This window comes from Bos javanicus, chromosome 15 (genome assembly GCF_032452875.1).
Source record: "Bos javanicus breed banteng chromosome 15, ARS-OSU_banteng_1.0, whole genome shotgun sequence".
Classification (NCBI taxonomy): domain Eukaryota; kingdom Metazoa; phylum Chordata; class Mammalia; order Artiodactyla; family Bovidae; genus Bos; species Bos javanicus.
The window spans coordinates 28,230,648-28,253,931 of NC_083882.1; the positions used below are offsets into that span (position 1 = coordinate 28,230,648).

The 23,284-nt window shown below is 53.0% G+C and overlaps 1 protein-coding gene across 1 annotated transcript in view; it reads right to left on the reverse strand.

Annotated features, from left to right (window-relative positions):
* The window catches only part of DSCAML1 (DS cell adhesion molecule like 1), a 365,157-nt gene that overhangs the window by 57,953 nt on the left and 283,920 nt on the right, over positions 1 to 23,284 (reverse strand). The window contains exons 9-11 of the mRNA XM_061440430.1: positions 16,711 to 16,989; positions 16,181 to 16,300; positions 15,085 to 15,261 (exon numbers count right to left, since the gene is read on the reverse strand). Of these exons, the coding sequence (XP_061296414.1) occupies positions 15,085 to 15,261; positions 16,181 to 16,300; positions 16,711 to 16,989 (576 nt within the window). The remainder of the gene's footprint in view (positions 1 to 15,084; positions 15,262 to 16,180; positions 16,301 to 16,710; positions 16,990 to 23,284) is intronic.

The window sequence follows — 23,284 nt, forward strand, 5'->3', positions numbered from 1 at the left end:
TGCAGTCCAAGGGACTCTCAAGAGTCTTTTCCAACACCACAGTTCAAAAGCATCAATTCTTCAGTGCTCAGCCTTCTTCACAGTCCAACTCTCACATCCATACATGACCACAGGAAAAACCATAGCCTTGACTAGATGGACCTTTGTTGGCAAAGTAATGTCTCTGCTTTTGAATATGCTATCTAGGTTGGTCATAACTTTCCTTCCAAGGAGTAAGCGTTTTTTAATTTCATGGCTGCAGTCACCATCTGCAGTGACTTTGGAGCCCCCCAAAATAAAGTCTGACACTGTTTCCACAGTTTCCCCATCTATTTCCCATGAAGTGATGGGACCGGATGCCCTGATCATCGTTTTCTGAATGTTGAGCTTTAAGCCAACTTTTTCACTCTCCACTTTCACTTTCATCAAGACGCTTTTTAGTTCCTCTTCACTTTCTGCCATAAGAGTGGTATCATCTGCATGTCTGAGGTTATTGGTATTTCTCCCGGCAATCTTGATTCCAGCTTGTGCTTCTTCCAGTCCAGCGTTTCTCATGATGTACTCTGCATATAAGTTAAATAAGCAGGGTGACAATATACAGCCTTGATGTACTCCTTTTCCTATTTGGAGCCAGTCTGTTGTTCCATGTCCAGTTCGAACTGTTGCTTCCTGACTTGCATACAGATTTCTCAAGAGGCAGGTCAGGTGGTCTGGTATTCCCATCTCTTTCAGAATTTTCCACAGTTTATTGTGATCCACACAGTCAAAGGCTTTGGCATAGAAGTAGTAGTAGTATAGTATAGTATATTAGTATATATATTGTATATTAGTATATATATTGGTATAGTAGATTAGTAGGATATAATCTCTACTATACAGGGCTTCCCTCATAGCTCAGTTGGTAAAGAATTTGCCTGCAATACCAGAGTCCCCAGAGACCCCAGTTTGATTCCTGGGTTGGGAAGATCTGCTGGAGAAGGGATAGGCTACCCACTCCAGTATTCTTGGGCTTCCCTTGTGGCTCAGCTGGTAAAGAATCTGCCTGCAATGTGGGAGACCTGGGTTCGATCCCTGGGTTGGGAAGATCACCTGGAGAAGGGAAAGGCTACCCACTCCAGTATTCTGGCCTGGAGAATTCCATGGACTGTGTAGTCCATGGGGTCACAAAGAGTCAGAAACGACTGAGCAACTTTCACTTTCAATCTCTACTATTAGAGATATTAGGGAAGAGATGATTCTTAACACATGAAGCTCTAATACTAATGGTGGAAGGTGAGCTGATGCCATGAAAACTAGTGCTCAGGTCTTCAGAACATAGAGTGACAAGCTCCAGATCACTTGTGAAGCATCATGCCTCGTTCTGGGCTCTCTACTTGACGGAGGACATTGACAAGCTGCATTGTGATCAGGAAGATGGACAGACTTCATGCAGTTTGAAGGGAGGCTGAAAACAACAGCTCTTTACACAGGGAGAAGGCAGGCCTCTTGTTTGGCCTGAGAAACAGTTTTCCAGGGGTGTTTGCTGTTTAGGGAAAGGGCTGCAGCAGAGGCAGTGAGCGCCCCACATTAGACAACCTGGGCAGCACAAAGAAGATTCCAGCGAGGCCTGGAGAGATGCTCATGCTTTGGGCCCCTGTGGACATCCGGGTCTCAGGAGAGATGAAAGGTGGTGGGCGATCCGGCTCGCTGGGCAAGCTCTTCTTGCTTATAGGGGTTTGCAGCCCCTCGTTCTGGGCAAGAAGCAGGGGACCTGCCTCCTCTTTCCTTCCTGTCCTCCGCAGCCTGCCTGTCAACCACAGACAGGACTCTGCTGCTGCGCTCTCCTCCCAGACCCTGTCCAGGTCTCCCAGGTCCTGGGTGCCCTCCTGAGCCACACACTGGGGGCCTCCGCCTTTGTGGCTGCTGCACTTAAAGAGGCAGCCCCCTAACAGAGGGGAGCCCAGGGCAACAGTTGCCCCGCCCCATCTGCTCTCCAGTCCCCTGGTCTCCCCCTTGCTTCTTGCTCGGGATCAGAAGGTCTCTCTGCTCCACTGAATCACACTGATAAACACAATTGAACCCTCACTGCACCGAGACCCTGCTGTGCCCCAGAGTGCTTTCTGGGTTGAAAGCAGACCCGGAGAATTCCCGAGAGAGAGGTTCACGTGTAGTCACGTGGAGGGGCACATATATGCAATGTGTGCATTGCACACAATGTCAAAACCGCCCCCATCGGACCGTCACAAACACAGTCACCCTCACAGCCTACTCTCGATGGTTTTACTGCAAACTCACAGGTTGTGTGACACACATGTAACCTGATGTAGTTGTCAGTTGCATGTCAACAGTCTGATGTAATTGTCTAACACGTATCTACCCACAGCCCTGCATTACAAAAGCATACCCTTCCTCTACACACACACACACACACACACACACACACACACATTTTTATGGCTGCCTTTTACTGAGAACATCCTTGTACTACGTGCTGGCAGTATTCTAGTACTTTACATGAATTAAGTCATCTGGGGTAGGTACTGTTATTATTCCCCAGCTCCAAAGCCTGGGTCCCAATGTATTTCTTGACCAAGCGCCACGGCCTCCCTATGCCCACAGTACCCCTGATGGAGCAGGCTATCTGATGGATGCTCTGGCCTCTTGGTTCATTGCTCACTGGCCACCACCACCAATGAGCATGAGAAGTAAGACTTACCAGCCTCACTTTCCAAGCGAGAGATGGGCAGGAGAGTGGGGGGAGGGGAGGGCTGTACACACAGGGCTGAGTTCTACATGACAAGCGCTAATAGCAGCCACAGAGGCAACACAGAGCCCCAGTAGGACACAGGAGGCTTTAATGAGATACAACTTCTCTGCTTTCCTGCAGTGTAATTCAATTAACAGCCAAGGAAACCTAATTTCTTTTTACAAAGAAGGGTGTGGTGAGAGATTCTCTGGGGACTGGGCAACAGGGAAAGGCCGGGCTTGAGGGCATCAGGGAGACCAAGTGGGTGAGCTGCCCCTGAATACACAACCCCTGTAGGTGGGGAGGGTGGGTTCTTCCCTGGGGTCCTGAGGGAGGTCCTGGGGGGAGCTGGGCCAGTCTGATTAGAGCTTTACAACCCTGGCGCCAACCTCCAGCACTGCGCATGGCCAGAGTGGGGCAAACCCTGGTAGAACCCAAAGGGGCTTCCTGATGACTCCCAAGGCCCTCTCCTGACACCCCATGTCACTGCAGACACCCCTCCTGTGGGCATCAAGCGTTCCTGGCATGGTGCATGTCATACTGCCGTGTCCTTATCTCTGATTGTGAGACTCTCTGGGGTACAAGCACCCTGCTCAGGACCTAGCATGTATTTGTGGGAAGGATGCAGGATCCCAGGCTCTGGGCGCCTCTCCTGTGGCCTTAGAGCCTTGCAGAACTCTCAGATTTCCTCCTCCCGGGCCTGATGGGGCTTTACTGGCAGGAGCCACAGAAAGAAAGGCACTGGCCGCCTCGCCCTGCCCCTGCCACAGCGGACTCAACCCCCTCCCCGTGCTCCAGGGCCCTCCTGGGGCAGCAAGGCTAGGGGAGAGGAAATCAATTTCAGAAACAAGACAGTTGTCAGAATCTGATGTAACCGCTTCCCGTCTGTGAAATTACTCGCAGGCTGGTTCCTGTCACCCCCAGGTCCTGCCCAGACCAGCTGCTATTTACATTTTAATTTGATGTGAGAGGCTGATAGATTTTTAAAACACCAGGAGACAGCTCTGCTTCCTCTCACCCCCAAGCATCCACAGACTTTCTGACCAGCCCCTCAGGCTTGGGGATGGAGACCTAGGGCCCCTGGACCCTGCTATGAGGATTATAAACTCTGCACCTACTTGGACTCTCCCTGGCCCCTCCAGCTTCCCCCTTCTCTGGGGCCCCATGCATAAGCTGGGTTGGGCTGATCTTTGCAGTTTAAGAGCGCGGGAACATCCTTATCAGGACGTTCCTGTTAAGAAGGTGGCCTGGGGGCGTTTAGCGCCAAGAGTACTAGTGAGGCAATGGAAGCTCAGAGAGGCTACGTGGTCTGTCTAAATAGTCACACAGCTGGGGAGTGCCAAGGAGACGCCCCAAGCCCCCGACAGCTCACCAGCATCCCTTCCTCTGGTTTCATCCAGACTTTTCTCCTTCTGCCCTGGTGGGCTGTTCTCCCATCCTGGGCTTTGTCCCAGAAGTGGGAAGCTGGGTGGGAGTGACATGACAGGGAGGAATTCTAAAGGGAGAGCAGGAAGCTGAGAACTGGAGGAGGGCTGGGCCAGGGGGGCAGGGGGCCAGGCCAGGGCTGGCCGGGCCTGGGGGCAGGAGTTAGGGAGGCGATGAGTTGGCCTTCTCTGTCTCTGTGCCCCTCCCTCTCTTCCGCTGGTGATTGGAGCTCAGCTGGTGTTTCTGACAGTCCCCGAATCGCCAGGGAGGGAAGATTCAGTTCCCAATACCCAGAGGAGAAGAGCAGTGCGTGTGGGAAGGAGGATGTGGAAGAAAAAGGGCGTGAATGCCACCAGCTGTTGGGAGAGGCCTGATAAAATGGGAAAGAGGTATGGAATGCTACGCTTCAAAAGGAAGCTTGGGGGACTTCCCTGGCGGTCCAGTGGCTAAGACTCCACACTCCCAATGCAGGGGGCCCGGGTTTGATCCCTGGTGGGGGAATTAGATCCCGCATGGTGCTACTAAGACCCGGTGCAGCCAATAATAAATAAAATAAATACATATTTAATAATAAATAAAATAAATACGTATTTAAAAAAAAACAAACAAAGGAAGCTTGGGGCACCAGTACAGGATAATCCTAGACGTTTATGTTATTGAGGCTTTACTATTTGCTAGACACTATTCTGCATTCCTTTAAATGCATTAACTCATTTAATCCTCACAATAACAACCCTGTTTTTACTCCCACTTTACTCAGATGGTAAAGAATCTGCTCACAATGCAGGAGACCCCGACTCCATCACTGGGTTGGGAAGATCCCCTGGAGAAGGGAATGGCAATGCCCTTCAGTATTCTTGCCTGGAGAACTCCATGGACAGAAGAGCCTGGCGGGGGTCTCAAAGAGCTGGACACGGCTGAGCGACTAACACTTTCACTTACAGATGGGCAAACTAAGGCTTAGAGAAGTAAATCGCCCAAGGTCACACAGCTAGAGAGCAGCAGAGCCAGGATTCAGGGCACCTGTGATTTTACCACTGATGTGACGCTGGTCGAAGAAGGGCAGGAGGTGGGGGAGCAGAAGGGGCATGCAAAGACCCCTGCGTCCCTGCAGAGAAGTGCAGCCACACTGCGGGTGAAGCAGAAGGGTCTGGGAGCCGGGACACCCAGGGGTTAGGCTGTTCTGTTTTTCCAGGTGGATGGCCTGGGAGAGGGGCTTCAGGAGCTCCTCCTCACAAGGTCTGAGGGAAGAACCACAGGGCTGGATGGTTCTCCCCTCCCCATTCAAGTGGATGCCCCTCTGGTCCTTCCTCTCCTCAGGGAGGACGACCTCAAGGCCAGGAAGGTTGGAAGAGCAGCAAAGTCACGGTATTCTTCCCCGACCCCAAGGACCCGACTTGACTGTCTCAGGAAGTCCTTCTGAGAGTCTAACCGAAATCTCTCCAGGAGTCCCATAGTTTTTTTGTTTTGTTTTGTTTGGGTTTTTTTTTTTTGCTAACAAGGATGCACTCTCTGGCATGTTGAAATGCTTTTCTGGATGGACTCCTTCTTCTCCAGGGGACAGCACATGCCCTGAAGGCTCAAGAGAGTTCTGCAGGCCCTCCTCCCCAGGGGAGAAGGGAGCTGCCCAGCTGGGAGGCTCGCATCTCCTTTTGTTTCTGAAAGGATTACAGGCACCCATTCACCCATTTGAGGTGAGTGGGCCCCTCCTTCCCCCCAACTCAGCCCACCTCCCCCCCTCCCCGCGAAAGCTTGTGTCTCTGCTCCTTGTTAACAAGATCCCGACAAGAACCACAGGCTGTTTGGCGGTGTGAGATAAGCTGCCACAAAGGGGCATTGTTGGCGCGTGGGGTGGTCGGCCCAGGGTGGGGTAGGGCGGGAGAAGCTCTGCGCTCAGCCCTGGCAGCCGTGCCAGGCTTCCCCAGGGAAGGGTTGGTTGGGGTGGGGGGAGGTGCCTTCTGGTGCCGGCTTTGTTTTTTCCTTCTTAAAGAGCCAGGGCCTAGCGTTGTTAATTTGATTGCACCCACTTCGGCTTCTTGTCTCCCCTGATTAGCCGAGCTCCACCTGAAGCATGAGATTAATTCAAATTGCATGGAAGCAATCAGCCTTGGCTCCAAGAGCTGGTGGGGAGGTGCCGGGGGGACCCTAGCCATCCACTGCCCGTGTGCATGGGGCAGAGAACTGACAAACAGCGTGTGCTGAAGGGGGTGGGGTGCGGGTCATGGAGAACCGTGGAGCCTTTGACATTTGGACCGCAGCCCTGTTTCTGCTGCCTGGTGGGCCGGCCGAGGCCTTCAAACTCACCAGGCCTCACTTTCTCCAGCCTGAAAATGGATCAGTCAGTCCCTCTCTTGGCTGCTTGCCGAGAAGCAGAAGCACAGGGTCAGGGGTTGGGAGGTGGGGTCCAGTTTTCTCACATGAAGGTGAGACCTGGTTTTCCCTCGCCTCTGGTCTTCTACACTCCCCAGAATAACAGGAAAATGATAGCAATAATGAAAATAGCTGATGTTTATTGAATGTTCATTATGTGCCATGCACCCTGGTTAATGCTCTATTTGAATTATTTCATTAAATCCACCTGCTCCAACCCAAGGGGGTGGGTAGTACTTTTATCCCCACCTTAGAGATGAGAAAACACTCAAGTCTGAAATGAGCCTGAACATCAGAATCCTTTCAGAGGCAAAAGGAGACATTGCCCATCTTTAATTACTCGGAAGGTAGTATTTTGGGGTAATCGCTGCAAATGCCCTAAACTTTCCTGCAAAAGACCCACAGTACATACACATATGCTAAGCTTTGCAGGCCACAGTTCTGTGTTTCAGTGACTCAATTCAGTGGTTGTAGCTCTGAAAGCAGCCACAGGTAATAGGGTATGAAGGATGGGCATGGCCGTGCTCCTGCAAAAGGGGTAGCTGGCCAGATATGGCCATCGGCCATTTGCTGACCCCTGCTCTAGGGCTAATGCACAGGGGAGGCTGGGCTCGTCAGCTCCTGACCAAGAAAGAGTTTTGGTGAGGAGGCTGGGCATTCAGACAAGGGCAGTGGTGGCATCCTGAAAAGGAGGGCACTTCTGCTCCCAGAGTTCTGGGAAGCATGCAGCTGTGAACACTAAACCACTGGGCCTGGGGATTCTTGTGGTTTGAGTCGTGTTCCCCCCAGAGATATCTCAAGTCCTAGATTTTGGTACCTGTGAACATGGTCTTATTTGGAAATAGGATCTTTGTAGATATCAACTATTAGTAATGTCTGGGGACTTCCCTGGTGGTCCAGTGGCTAAGACTCCAGGCTCCCACACTGCAGGGGGCCCCAGGTTCGATCCCTGGTCAGGGAACTAGATCCCACATGCTGCAACTAAAGATCCCGTGTGCCACAACAAAGATGGAAGACCCTGAGTGCCACAGTTAAGACCCCGCGCAGCCAAATAAATACACATAAATAGATAATTTTTAAAGAGATGTCTTCCTGGAGTAGGAAGGGCCCTTAGTCCACTATGACTAGTGTCCTTATAAGGAGAGGGGAGACACACACAGAGGGAAGCTGGTGTGAAGACACCCAGGGAGATGCAGGCAGAGACTCCAATCCGAGGGAGGGATGCCAAGGATGGCTGGCAACCACCGGCAGAGGCAAGAAAAACAGGTTCCCTTAGAGCCTGCAGAGACAGCACAGCCCTGCTGCCACCTGGAATTTCGAGGCTTCTAAAACTGTGGGAGAATATAATTCTGTTCTTTTAAGCTACCTGGTGTGTGGAACTCTGTTACAGTGGCTCTAGGGAGCAAACACAAGGTTCCAGTGTGTGATAGAAATTCCCCACGCCGAGTTTCCAAGAGGACAGTCACAGCCAGTCCCCGTGGAGCTGGAGGGGCTGCCTGAGGTGGGAGGTTGTGGGCTTCACTGCCCTTGCTCTGCAGGGAGCTCACCCCTATCACACCCTCAGTGCTGTGGACAGCACCTGGCCCTGGGGTGGGCACCCACTGCCCGTGGGAGTGGCAGACCTGGGCATGAATCACACGAGCAGGAGAAAGTTTTCTCAGAAGCTTGACTTTGCAGGTCTCAAGTCTCCGTCGACCTGAGAGGCCCAGATGGGAGCCTGATGGCGTTCTGAGGACAGTCCACGGGGCTGCAAGGGTTGTAGGACACGACGGAGCACGCAACCCCTGGGATCTAAGACCAGCTGACCTGAGGTGGAGCTGATGTAATAATGACGGAAATAACGTGTACAATAAATGTAATATACTTGAATCATTCTGAAACCACCCCCCGCCCCAGGCCATGGAAAAACCGTCTTCCATGAAAGCGGTCCCTGGGGCCAAAAAAGTTGGTGACTGCTGCCCTGAAACACCAAGGGCTTCTGCAAGGTAGGTTCTGGAACTGTGCTCACATGCCCCACCAGGCCTCCACTGGCACAGCAAGTATCACTCACTCGTTGAGCTCTGTTTATGCCTCAGGGGCTGAGGCAAAGGGAGAAAAAGGTCATGACTTCTCTGAACAGAGGAGCAATCTGAGCCTCAGGGAGAGAGAGGGACTGACCCCGGTTTATCCAGAAGCAGTAGGGGCACATGGGGACAGGAAATCAGGACTCTTGTCTCCCTGGTCAGGATCTTCCTGTCTGCTAAGCTACAGCTACTCATTTTGGCCTCCCTGGGTCCTGCATAGGGTGGGTGGGCTCAGACTGGGACCTCCTGACCAGGGTTCAGTGGGGGCCGCAGGAGGGAGCCTGGCCTGGTGATAGGATGTCTCCAACCTGGGTGCCTGGAGCATGGTCGAGAAAGGGAGGAGTGGGTTCTGGGCAGCCGTGTCCTTTGGTTATAGGTTCCTTGCCCTGTGGGAAGGGTGGGGGCTGAGGAGGGCAGAAGAAGCTCTAGAGCAGGAGCCCTGGCCACCAGGTCCAAGGGAGGGGCTGCTTCTGCCCAACAGAAGGAGTTTCCTTTGAGCAAGTGTGAAATTAGGACCATCTCAGGTCATTGGATACACAGTTGTCTTTCCAAGGTTTCGCATCCCAGCCTCTGCACCAATGGTCAACCGCTGGTAGGTGACCTGGTCTACCCAGGCCCCGGACTTCCTTCCGCCAGGGTGAGCCCCACTCCCTCCACTCCCCCTACTCCCCATTTGGCTCCTCCTCTCCTCCCTCCTGAATTCTGTGGTTCTGCAGCTGCCTGTGAGCTCTGGAGGGCTCTTGGATCTGGCTTTAATTGGTCTGACATTTTGCTAAACAAACAAATCAAAACCCAGACCAAACAAAGAGCCCTTATAGGTTTAATCGGCCGTGGGCTTTGCCTTGGGCCCATCACTGGAGCCTTCAAAGAGTGGAGGGGAGTCTGGGGGTGAAACAGAGCCTGTCTAGTCAGGTAACCTGTGGCACAAAGGGACGACTGAGTCCCATGCAGCAGTGGCATCAGAACACAGCTGGCTCTTGCACCTCAGACTAAGCGGCATTTCTTTGTACCTGACTCTTGGTGAAGCATTCTCTCTGAAGATGCTTTACTTTTGCCCCACTGTCAGATGGAGGAGGGACTGCCTCCTCCTCCTTTTGGTCATTATCTTTCTTGTTTCATTTTACATTTTAACAGGGAGATAAAAGGTAGCCCCGTGGACGCAGTGTTTTCATCTGTTAATTACATTTGTTTTTCAACCCAGTTCTGGGAGGTGGCCTGGTGCCCTGAAAGGACCATGTGCATATCTAGAATCATAGACTGTCTGAGCCGATGGGGACCCTGGGGTCAGCTATGCACTAAATTCTAGTGCAGGCCTCACTGTACAGATGAGGAAACTGACGCCCAGAGAAGGGAAAGGATGGCTCGTGGATACAGAGCCAGTGAGTCACAGAGCCGGGACCAGCAGCCAGTCTTCCATCTCTTGGTCTGTGCTCTCTCTATCAAAATGTGAGTCCACAGAGGCAAGCACCTGTCTCAGCTGGGATTCTATCACTCAGTCACCTTGATTCAGGATCTTTCCTTCCCCAAGAAGGAACTACCGTGCGCCAACACCACAGGCTGGGTATGGGCTTTGTAAACTGTCAAATGCTGTGCTGTGACAGTGCTGAGGCTGGGCTGTCCGCTTAGGTATGCATGGCCTCAGCAGCACCCACATCCTGGGGGTCAGGAAGGACTGGGGACCAGCTGGGCCTGGATGGTTGCCAACAAGCGTGTCCAGGGACTAGGAAAGCTGTTTGCTCCCTCTAACAAACTCTTAGAAATTTCAGGCCTTGAGGAAAGAAATACCCCAAGAACCAGCTCTGGAATCCCAACTTGCACTAGACTCCTGGGCTCCTGCAACTCTTATTTGGTGCCTGATATTAAGAGTCAACACTGCATAGAAAGAAAGCATTTTGCTTCCAAAACCCACAAGCACCTCATGTGTATTCTCCCTGCCTATGGAGAAGGCAATGGCACCCCACTCCAGTACTCTTGCCTGGAAAATCCCATGGACGGAGGAGCCTGGTGGGCTGCAGTCCATGGGGTCGCTAAGAGTCAGGCACGACTAAGTGACTTCACCTTCACTGTTCACTTTCATGCATTGGAGAAGGAAATGGCAACCCACTCCAGTGTTCTTGCCTGGAGAATCCCAGGGACAGAGGAGCCTAGTGGGCTGCCATCTATGGGGTCGCACAGAGTCAGACACGACTGAAGCGACTTAGCAGTAGCAGTAGCAGTATCCTCCCTTCACTCTCCACCAGAAACCCTAAGTTCCACCTGGAATGCATGGACTTGCCTGCCTCCACAGTCTCGCAATACTTTGTCCTCATCCTGGAATGGAATGACCTTTGCTTCCTTTGGTTCTTGTCGGCATCCTTCTCATCATTCAAGTCCTACTTAGCAACTACTCCTGTTGTGGAACTTCTCTTAATATTCCCTTGATGGCTACCCAAATTAAAATCGATCCTGATTCTCTTTGTATCCCCTTGTTTGTAGCTTTTTAAGGCACTTATGGGCTTTCCTGGTGGCTCAGATGGTAAAGAATCTGCCTGCAATGCTGGAGACCTGGGTTCGATCCTGGTTGGGAAGACCTCCTGGTGAAGGGAATGGGTACCCACTACAGTGATCTTGCCTGGAGAATTCCATGGACAAAGGAGCCTGGTGGACTACAGTCCAAGGGGTCACAAAGAGTCAGGCATGACTGAGCGACTAACACTTTCACACTTGCCTATCGCTTCATGTACCGTAGCTATTTTGGGTGTATGTCTATGTCCTCTTCAAGATACTAAATTCCCCGAGGATAGCAACTCCATTTTATCCGTCACTAGATTTTCAGCACCTAAAACTAATGATTGCTAATGATTATCGGATGTGAGTTTTGAGCCAGGTACTGTGTTAATGATGTAAGTGCGTGTCTCACTTGAATTTCACCAATGAGTAAATGTCGTTATAGCTTCAAACTTACCGAGGAGGAAACTGGGGCTTACAGAGACCATTTCTTGTCCAAGATCCCACAGCTATCAAGTGGCAGAGTTGAGGTTTGAACCCCAGTTTGTCTGGTTCTAAAGTCTGTGCTCTAATCCACAGAGTTTTATGGATTATTTAGTGAGGGCCCAGAGAGCCTCTGTTATCATTGGAAACCATCGGGGTCAATGGTGAGGACACTTTCCAACAGAGGTCAACCACAAATGTCCAGTTTGACCCGTGAATGCTTTTTATGGTGTATGTCTCTTTGTTATATTACGTTCTTACTTCTACTTGGCTAATGTGGGGATGAAGTTCAGTTTGCCCTCCGACAGGTCACATGAGTGTGAGGTCTGACAATGTGGAGCCGTATAGGGGCAACATTTTCCTGAGAGTGTTAGACGCATCAAGGAAAGCCATGCCGTTGACTTTGCAAACGGCAGGTTTTTCCGTAGCTGGCCTGCAGGTGAGCGGGGGAGCGTTGGTATGGGCTGTCTGAGATGGACTGAGGGATGACTAGGAAGGGCTTTGCCCTGGCAATCCCTCGTGTGACCCACGCACTCAGATCCTGTGGGTTTTTCCCCATCTACCTGTGGCCTGTGGGGAGGTGGGAGAGGTTGAGGGACATTGAAGGAGGAAGAGGGCAGGGGAGGTAGAGGTGGGGGTTGGCGGGAAAGATGTTCTTGGGGAGGAGCTGAGCGTAGGTTGCCTGGAGCAGTGTGCCCACAGAAAAGCAGCAGGACGCACAGCAGAAGCTCCCAAAGAAGGTTGGGAGCCCCTGGCCCCTTCCCCGTCCCCCTCCCGCCCCTGGCAGTGTCCCATGGTCACAGGAGACTCTTCTGGCAGCCAGGTGCTGTGTGAATGATTCAGGCCACCACTGAAAAGCAGTCAGACCTCCAGCCCCCAGCAGAGGCCCCGGCCTCACTCAGCCTCCACACTGACTGCCCTTGGACCTCAAATGCCCCAGCTCCTGCTTCCCGATCTCCTGCTGGCTTTTGGGGTGGTGTGGGAGCCTTAGTGTGGCTGGCGGGTCACTGGGGAGAGTAGGGTGGAAACAGGAGGAGGCACTGTGATGGAGAAAGGCTGTGAAGAAAGGGCCATCCGAGGCAGCACCTGTGGGTGATGGTTTGGGGGACCCTGGGTGTGCAGACGGTGTGGGGGCACAGCTGGACGGCAGCCTGTGGGGAGGTTGGAGGAGGAGAGGGCAGAGGGCTGGATGAGCAGGGCAGAGAGACTGTGTCACAGGTGGCAGATGTGGGAGGCGCAGTGAGTGGGAAAAACCTGGAGGAGTTTGTGGGACGGTGCAGATGCAGACCTAGGGAAAGCCCTTGTGAGTGCGCCTTACTGTGGAAGGAGGCGGAGCCAAGTGACAAAGTGGCTGAAACAGGACAAGGGTGGGGGGGTGGCGGGAGGATCAAGGGCCAGATTCTGCCCACCAGTGACAAGGAGTGCGGAGCTGCCGTCATCCCTTGGGAAGAGGGGCCAGAGGTGGACACTCCTGTGAATGTGGGTGGCTGAGCGTGTGATCTGCTGCTGCACGCACGTGCTCATGAGGCTGCCCTGGATTTACAAAACATGCTCTTGTAGCTCCTGCCTGGGCTCTGAAGTGAGGACGGACGGCCCAGACAAATGCAGGTCTGGGGGGCGGGGGGAGGTGACTTGCCCAGGACCCCCAGGACATCAGGAACAGCCTGATGTGAACTGGTTCTCCTCACACACCTCCCACCTCCTGATCACCACATCCCCCATCACCCATGTCTGACTCATTGACACAGAGGAACCATGGGCCCAAAGATACAGCCACGCTTGCCGAGTGTAATCCTTTAACTTAGAGGAAAAGAGCAAAAACCAAAAAAAAAAAAAAAAAGGGCTGAGAATTTGAGCTCTTTTTTTCCTGCTGACAGTGGGGAGATAAGGATCAAACAGCCAGGCTAGTTCCACGAGGTGCCTACTATTCCTCTCGCCTCACGCAGACAGAATTAGCAGTGTTCTCCTCTCCCTGGCTGAGGGATGTAGATTGATTGCCTGGTTTTATTAAGGACAAAGTGCTTTTTGATAGTGTGAGGGAAGCAGCTCCCCAGGGCGGGGATCCCGGCGCCTGGAGCTCCCTGAGCATCGATCGATGGCCGGGGTTTCCCCGTCTTGTGCTGAGCTGAACACGGGTTCAGCAAGCGATAAAGAAACTATGACTCTTAAAGGCGGGGCCTCCAGGGAGATGCAGACTGCACTCTGGGCACTGCTCTCATCAGCCTTTCCTACACGTACCCTGGAGGGTCTCCCATTAAAACCAAAACTGGTGGCTGACTCTCCGATGGCCTACTGGGTGCCAGGTACCATACTGGTTGCATTACACACGCCATCTGACTTGCTTTTGATATAAAACATAACAGGTAAGGTGCTCTCATGACTCTCATTTTTGTACAGCAGGAACATGAGATACAGAGCCCAGGAAAACCCAGAGAGGTCATAGTGATTATGCCCAGAGTCACAGCTGGCTTGGTCAGATGCTAAAACTCAGGGTTTAACTGCTCTTCTCTGTGGCCTGTGGTCTGTTTCAGACACTGTCCTGACATGACTCTTAGGGGCCTACTACATAGACCCCTAACAGCATGAAGGGATAGGTTTGCCCAGTAGGAATGTCTGTGGGTGACTTAACAGAACTCAAGGCTATTCCAGACTTCAAGGCGATTGATTCCGACTCTAGGTCTGGGGATTTCGAAGCCAGAGGTATGGCACCGAGCTAAGGTGAGTTGTATTGCTCTTTTGCCCTTTCTGAATTGTCTTCCCTTTTCCACGATCATTTTCTGGGTTAAGCACAATGATTTTGTGAGCCTAGTGGGCTGGGAACGAACCTAGCACAGGTGAGTAAAGGAACCTAAAGATGTGAAGTCACTTGCCCAAAGCCAGGAAGATCAAAAGGCAGACCTGGAATCAGAACCCAGATCCCACAGGCCTTTCTCCTATACTGTGTATATGATCTCTTCTTTTCTAAGCCACTAACAGGTTATACACAAGCAGGCATACATTAAATAACAGAAAAAAAAATTGTTCGATATGACTATTCAGATGGAATTGCCAACCTACAGAGCAAAATAAATAGGCTGTCACATGATACTTTGGTATAGTAAATGCTTCCCTACTGGCTCAGTCAGTAGAGAGTCTGCCTGCAATGCAGGAGACCCGAATTTGATCCCTAGGTTGGGAAGATCCCCTGGAGAAGGACATGGCAGCCCACTTCACTATTCATGCCTGGGAAATTCCATGGACAGAGGAGCCTGGTGGGCTACAGTTCTTGGGGTCACAAAGAGTCAGACATGACTTAGTGACTTCACCTAACCTATTTATCATGATAAGAGCAGAGTGAGCTGGGGCCATTCACAGTGAGGCCATTGTCTCAGATGAGAGTGATTTTGAATCCCTCCTCAGAGTTCCTAAGCCCACCTCTGCCTAGGAATCCTTCCTGCCTCCCTCTCCGAGAAGGAGCAAGGGAAACCAGGTGGGGAGGCAGGGTGAGTGCAGAGATGGGCCTTGGCCTGCGATCAGGGAGTGCTGGGAGGGGCTCACGGGGGCGAAACTCACTCTTCACGGTGAGGAACATGGACTTGCTAATGTCGGTGCCCACGCCGTTGCTGGCCTGGCAGAGGTAGTAGCCGATGTCCTCTTCCAGGACGTGGCGGATCAGCAGCGAGCTGTTGGGCAGGATCTGGATGCGGCCGGTGAGGGGCACTGGGTGGTATTGCTGGGGGTTCCCGCTCCCTGCAAGGAGGCAGAAGAGAGGAGGGCCGGTGGCCGGGTCGGGGAGTGAGCTGGGAGGATCACAGTGCCTCAAGGAACGGCCCTGACACCTTTCTTTTGCTGATTCAGGGCCATTCTGAAGCATCCCCAAAGGGCTGGGAGCTCACACAGTTCCTGTTTCCTGGGAAACAGGAAAGACCCTCACAGAGGTCTGAGCCTGCCCCAGATCTGAGGAATGGAGATGGACTCAGGGCCTCAGCTCGATGCCCGCCTTGGCACTGAGCTTCCTTTGGGCTGAATTTCTTGGAGAGGAAGAAAGAGTTATCTTTGGGCCACTTGGCAATCGGCAAAGGGAAGACTGAACCTTGTGTAGTACTTGCCTGGTCTTAGGCAGTCAGGCCTGGGAAAGAGGCCAGCCATCCTCCAAGGTTGGGGGTGGGTAGGGCTTCAAATCTCTCCTCCCCTTCCCCCAGAGTCAGCCATGGACACAGTAAGGATAAGAGGTTGGTGTGGGACTTAGTCAGATACCAAATGCATCCTTGGGATGAAGTTGGGTTCCAAGAAGGGCAGAGATCCAAGAATAGGTTTGACAAGTAAGGATCAGGGGTCGATGAGGCTCTGGGACCCCAGGGCGGGCTGGGGAGACTTGGGGAGGGATAGGGAAAGTGGATTGGATTGAGTTCCAGAGCTGGAGAGAAGACAGCAGAGGTCAATCTACAGGGACAAGAGGAAATTTAGAACTAGCATGACCCCAGCTGTTCCTCATCCATAGACCCTTGTGGGTGGCTGAGGAGGACCTCCTGTTCAGGTATAGCCTGGGGTCCCTGAGAGCTCAGAACCTAGGACCAGGAGTCCTGCATAGGGACTAGGCTTCAGGTGCATTAGCATCCTCCCCTCCCCACCCGGCTGTGTCAGAGATGCTGGCTGGCCAGGGACTTACCTTTGGCATGCTTCCACATGACCTTGGGTGGGGGGTAGCCATCCACCGAGCAGTTGAGCACACCAGCCTTGCCATAGATGCCATCCTGGTTGTTGGGCTGCACCACGAATCGAGGGGGCACTGCAGAAAGAGGGGGGGTGGGGGAGGAACAGATCAGCTTGGTCTCTGATAGGTTTCCTGGGGCTCTAGGCACCTTCTAGGTAATGTCAGCCCTGCCTGGACCATTACAAAATTGGAGAGCAGGCATCTCTGAAACCCAAGATGTTGAGAGCTTTTGCCAGAGATATCAGGTTGGACATTGGGAATTCTGAGCGCCAATTCTGACATCACCAGTGACCAACCGAGTCTTCCCCTCATAAGGCCTCAGTTTCCCAGAGAGTAAGAGGTTTGAGCCTCTTGATCCTTAAGGTCCCTGCTGGAGTCAACTTTCTCTGAGCCTGTGATTCAGACTGGGAATCTAGAGAGCCTGTGTCCAGCCACAGCAGAGCTGGAGCCCCGCTCCCCCGACGGGGCCGGCCTGCCCCACTCACCACGCACAATGAGCTGGCGCTCCCTGCTCACAGTGGCCGCTGCGTTGCTGGCTATGCACGTATAGTTGCCGTTGTGCTTGAGGGAGACGCTGGAGATCTGCAGGGAGCTCATGAACTCCTTGCTCTCGATGGTCACGCCCGAGCCCGAGATGATCACCTGCCCGTCTTTCCTCCACGTGATGCGGATGGGCATGTCCCCCGAGGACACCACACAGGGGATGTAGAGCAGCTGGCCAATGGAGGCAGGTGGGAACTCAAAGGGCTGGATGAGAGGGGGCACTGGAAAGGCAGGGGGTGCTGCGGTCAGGCCCCCACGTGCCCCAGCCTGGCTGGCAGCACATCTACCCCTGCCTGGCCTTCTGGCTCCTCCCTACTGTGTGGGCTGCAAACAGAGTCCCCTGGGTGCTGGTGCCTGTTCTCCTGTATATATATATGCAGAATCTCTTGGGTGCCCTGACATCATCCCCTGGCTTCCATCCCCTTGCCTACCCGGGCCTGGGATCTGCTCTCTCTCCAGGGCCTGGGCTGGCCTGCATTCATCATCACCTTCAGATTTGTCCTGGAACTTGAATGGTGACGACTCGTGTGCTTCTTGACTCCTGTCTGCTTGCTGACACACTGCTCAGCTTCTACCCTGACTTCCCTGCCATCCCTCAGTGCCCCTGTGATCACTGTGGTATCCCAGAACTGCATCTCCAGCTGTCTGGGGGCCTGGCATGGATAAAGATGACGTGCCCCAGATGCTCGGGCTGTCCCCCAGCCAGGCTGCTGTATCCTCGCCTCCTCCTGCGGAGGCCCTGTCACCTAGCTCAGCCCTTTCCATTATCATCACGTTAGGACAGGTGGATGGCAGCTCCCGTTACTGGTTGTTTCAGCTGCTTTATCCACATAAAGGATTTGTTGAATCCTCCCACCAAGAATGTGATGTGAGCTGAGCTGTCTCCATTTCACAGATGAGAGAACTGAGTTCAGAGCAATCATTTGCCTTCCATCACCCAGCTTATAAGAGGGGACTGTGGGATTTAAAACCTGATCTCTCTATTCTCCAAGTCCGAAACCTCTTCTTTATACTACATTGTTGCCTTGTTGAGAAAGCCCCAAACATGCCCAGATCAGAGACTCTTTTGTCTCATACACAAGCTCTCCTTGGGTGGCAGGAGAGAGCAGAGGGGGAGCCCTGTTGTCTGTGAGTAGACTCACCTGGCTAAGCATCACCCACAGAGCCTCCCCACCCCCTCCTCCTCCTACTGCCCACATCTCGGCTCCTGGGTGGGGGTGGGGGCCTGTCTGGAGCCTGAGCCGCTGTAAGAGGGATCCTCCTTTCTCAGCCCTGGCTAGAGCATCAGCCATTATCTTTATGATAACTCAATTAGGCCACAGCGACTTCCCCGGCAAGTGGGGGGAGAAGAGAAAGAAGGAGACAGACAATTAGCTTAACAAGGATGAGCACCCAGTAGATGAGATCTCCTTCTGCAGTCAAATAATTAAATTACCAAGCCATCCACAGTCCTCCAGCCTCCTCCCAGGCACCAGCCCCATCCCTCCTGGAAGCCTGCTATTCTCCCCACCCAGAGTGGACACAGCCGGTGAGGGTGGGGTAATGAACCTAGAGGGGAAAGGGATGGGTGACATCATATGCATGTCCCAGGCTCTCCCTGCACCCCGAGGATTTTCAGGGTTCAGTAGGGAGCAGGCCCTGAGTAGTGGCCAGGTGTGGCAAAACCCTTGGCAGCCCTTTGGACCTTTGGGAAAGTTCCTGGTCAAGAGTTCTAGGTCTAGAGGAAGTGACACCGAGGAGAGACATTATCCCCAAGGCCTACGGGGTGAAGCAGGGGCCTTAACTGACCTGACCTTCTCAACGTCACCTCCCACCATACCCTTCACTCTGGCCATGAGGGCTCCATCAGCTCACCAGGAACACCCAAAGCTCCGAAATCTCAGCCCAGGTCTAGTGAACACGGCTGGGCACTGGGTGGAAATAACTACCATGTGGGCTCCACCATGAGCCCCAATCCAGGTCCTCAGTCTAGCCAGCTTTTCTGGGACTCTGGTCATGGTTCGGATCTCTGCATCCCAACCTCTGGCTGCAGCTGCTCTCTGGGTTGGGGTCTTATCCCCATATTCTGAGTGGTTTGGGTCTTGCATATATCCAATGAGATGTCTCTGAATCCCTGACTCTTGAAATGACCCAGTGCTCATTGCTGAAGTTTTCCAGAGATTCCTTGTTGGGTTCCGCTGACCTTCCTGGGAGGTTCCATCCTCCCTTCGCTGGGAACTTAGATCAGATTGAGTCCTCTGGCCACCATGGACTTTTTGATGGAATTGTTGCACAGACCCAGATCTGCCAGCCAGTGTATCTCCTTTGGCTTAGCAGAACCAGTTCTGGTCCAGCCTTCCTTCCCACAAAGGCTCAAAGCTAGAGTCGAGGAAGCTTCATGGGAAACTCCTCTTCATCCTTTCAGACCTGGCTCCAGTACCACCTCCTCTGTGAAGCCTGCTCTCCTCCTGCACAGCCCTGCAGCACTTGGTCCACACTTGATCATGGCCCTGATCACATGCCAGTGAGGTAACTGTTCGCAGTACCACCCTCCCTGGGAGGTCTGGGAGCCCCTACAGGGCAGTATTTATTATACCTGGCAAATTGAAAGAGCCCAATAAGTGCTTGTCAGATGAGTAAATATATGTCTGGCTATCATTTCCTGCGTGGACCTTAGAGGTGAGCAGGGGTGGGAAAGCACAGGATGGGGGTTGGTCCAGAAAAGAGGGAGCTCTACCGTGTGTTTCAAGATGCTGTGTTTATGCGACATAATTTGGGAGCTAGGAGCTTCTCCCTTAGTTCTTCCCCGGGGGTCAGGCCCCTGCTGTCCTAGAACAAGAGCCGGCTCCATGGACGAGAGGAGAGTCAGACAGTCATGAGAGGAGTCTGTGGGGCAAGCAAGGCATGGGGCAGGTGGCTCTACCTAGGGGCAGAAGGCCGTGCCTCAGGGATGGATGGCCAAGCACTCCATTTCCATCGAGAGCAGAGCAAGTGGAGAGTGCGGTGAGGCAGGCAGATTTAGCTCAGGCAAGGGGAAGATCGTCTCTCTCAGTAAGAAGGGATTTAGATAACGGAACAAGTTACTAAGGCAGGTTAATTCATTCATTAACTAATTCATCGAATATTTATGAAATGCCTGCACTGTGAAGGCACTATGCTCCTTGTGGGCTGGAGAAAGTAGGAACATGCTTTGAATTGTGGATAGAACCTCTGGAAGCTTAGCATTTGCTCGGGAAGGTAAGACATCTCCCTTGGTGGTTACTGAACAAGCTCCACCCGAAAACACAGATGCTGAACTCAGAGCAGAGAGCGTGTCACCTGGTTCCATCTGCAGCTGCATGGAGGAGGTGGCATTTGGACAGAGCTAAAGGACACATGTGCTCTACAAAATATATGAGTGAGAATGCAGGAGAAGGCTGAGCGGAGAGGCAGGGGCCAATCACAGGCTGTCATTCCCTTCTGGTCTCCCAGAATAATATTGACGGCAGTATGAGCGTCCACTGAAGGAGACAGCAGTCAACATCCATCCTGGGGGTTAGACAGTCAGCTGGGATGGCCAGATCTCCTGCACTGCTGTCCTGCAGGAGGCAGATGACCAGACAACCCCAGGGGGGTCCAAAGAGTAAGGTTCCTTACTCCCCTCCCCACTGTCTCCTGCTGCAGGATGGGCAGGTATGGTATTGGGGATAAATGTCCCCTTAGAAGCTCCTTGGACAGGGTGGTAGAGGCCAGAGCTGCTCACAGAATTTTTCGGCTCCAGGATGGCATTCCCACAACCCCATAAGTCCAGGCACACAAGGACTGCCTGGAGGAGAAGAAAGCCTAGGGACCCTGGCTCCGTCACGAGCTCGCCGAACACCGAGAGGAGGCTGTGAGCGGGAGGCTCCGAGAATCAGGGCAGGGGCCCTGCAGTGTGGACAGGGGGCTACTTTGTAAACTGGGAGGAGGCGGTGGTGTCTTCCCAGCACTCAGAGGCGGACACGGGCTCCTTGAGTGTGTGTGTGTGTCTATCCCCCAATCTGAGAAAGAAGTTGAGGGTTGGACCACCTCCATGGCAGTGATGCCCAGGAATTTCTTCAGGGTTACCAGCAGGCCACAGGGACCCTCCTGCCCTGACTCCCAGCATCTCCCCAGCACACAGTCTGAAGGTAGGGGGCATGAATGCCATGTAATGACGGGATTTCTCTCTGGAAGCCCTGCTCTGGCTGCAGTCATCTCTGGTGAGAGGGCAACTCTCAGCTGTGTGGGATGCAGGGTCTGAGCAAGCTGTTGTGATGGTGAAGAAGTCAGAGGCTCGAGTGGCTGAGACGACAGAGCAGTTGTGGCAGTCCCTGTGGCCCCCGGCCACCATAAAGCTGTTACGGCAGCTTGTTTGGGGGCGTTGTACAGAGGAGATCATGCTGACCACCAGCCCAGCCCATAAACACTTTATGGCGCCTCTCATGAGCTCTCTTCAAGACTGAATCTTTTTATTTATAACACTATTTGGCAGAGAATGGGCACCGTACAAAGTTGGAGCTCCCATGCTTATGTAGCATGGAGATGGGGAAAGACTCTGTTATCCAAGAGCAATGTGAGCAGGCTACCCTCTAGCCACCACCCTGCTCTGCCCCTGAGCCTCAGTTTCCTCATCTGCAAAATGGGGCAGTTGGACCCAACAGTCATTAAAGCCTGACACATCCAGTTGTAACAAGCCTCATATTTTAGGAATATTGTCACTTCAGTTTTTTTTTTTTTTTTAAAACACAGCCCCCTCTTTTCCAGAAGGCCTTCCCTGACCGCCCTATTTAAAACTGCAAACCACTCTCCACGCCCCTTGGCACTCTGCTCCCTACTCCCTGTTTGACATGAAACATCTTTTACCTATTGCATGCATTAACCATTTCCCCCACTAGAATGTAAGTTCCCCAAGGGCAGGAATTTTGCCTGTCTTGAGCACAGCGGTGTTCAAAGAACAGTGCCTGGAAGAGAGTGGGGCACAGTCAATGTCTCCAAATGGACAGAAAGATGCTGCTTCATCCTCAGCACTGCCCTTGCGTGAGCCCTGTTTGTTCAGTAAGGAGGAGGCTTGCTCCGGTGCCCCTGGCTTCCTCTGCTGAGGAACAGGGCCGTGGGCAGCAGCATCCTTGGTGTCCTTCCCGCAGTGCGTTGGGCAACCTGCCCCTGGGAATCCGTCGTGCCCACTTCCTGTGGATCCCAGCGCGTTCCTTCTAAATCTCCATCTGTGCCAATGGCACACATTTGGCCGGGGAACCAGCTCTCTTTGAAGCCCCATGATCGTAGAAACCCCTGTTCTCTAGGACGAAAGGGGGGAAGGAGGAGCCCCCAAGCACAGAGCAGGGACTGGTTGAGCAGCGAGGGAAGGAGTGTGGTGAGGAGTGTGCGCACTTGGGAGAGTGTGTTCCTGCATGTGTGTGTTCTCTGCTATCCAGAGGGACCTGGCACTACCTCCGGGTCCTGGCCTTACTGAGAATGGGCAGAGAGCAACTCATGCCCTTGTTTTGAAGGGCCTCCGGAGGCTCAGATGTGGGGATGGAGATGTTCCTTTGCTGGGCCAAGGCCAAGGAGCTCCTGTTACAGCCCTGCTTTCTTAGTTAATTAAACATTCAGCCTGCGTGCCCAGAGATGCTTTTATGCTACATTATTTTTCAGCTACAGGGGGCCCTAAAGACACCAAATCTAGGTTGAATCTCCATGCCTTCCTCTCAGCATCCTACTAAGACTCTCTCTGGATGCCCAGAGACAAACCTTGCCTTTCTCACAGCCTGGCTCTCCCCTGCCAGTCAGGGTCACACACACCCGAGTCCAGGCAGCCGTGGAAGCACCCTCGCCCTCTCTGCCTTGCTGGTCACAGCAGGCTCACTTGGGGGATCTCCTCTATGGTAGCGCCTGCAGCTACCGTCTGTGGCTCAGGAATGTCACTTCACAGGAGGATGTGGACAGAGGGAACCTTGAGGGTATATACCACTGCGTGTGGTATGTGTGAAGTGCGGACAGGCTGACTTGTGTCTGTCTGTTGCAGGCATATACATACAAACATACAGTATGTCCATGCGTGTGCACCCATGCACACAGGCCTCTGCACATGCGTGTGCATGCATGTGTGTCTGGTGTGTTCTGCTTGCCTCATCTCAGTGTTTGGAAAATTCATCAGAAGACAAGCAGTCCCAGAAGGAATAGAGTCAGCAGGGTTTTTACCAGCTCATGGAGTAGTGTGGGTGTTTGCTCTGCCCTGACCTGCCTGTGGCACTTGGCCCTACAGAGAGATGAGGGTGTAGGACTTCCAACTGATCCTAAGCTTCCAGTGCCCCGTCTCACCCCCATGCATCCGTCCCTACACTCTAGGTCTCTGCTCTGATCCTCTGGGTGGGACACATGTCCCAAGCAGACAGGCAGGAGTGGGTCTAGAGGTCTGCCCTTGAGTCCCCTCCCTCCCCCAGAGTTGGGTCCCCTTTCCACGCCCAGAGGCGCCTCCTCCACCCTCCTCCTCCTCGAGTAGCTCTTCGAACAGCACATCAGCTAATCAAGCAGCGTGCT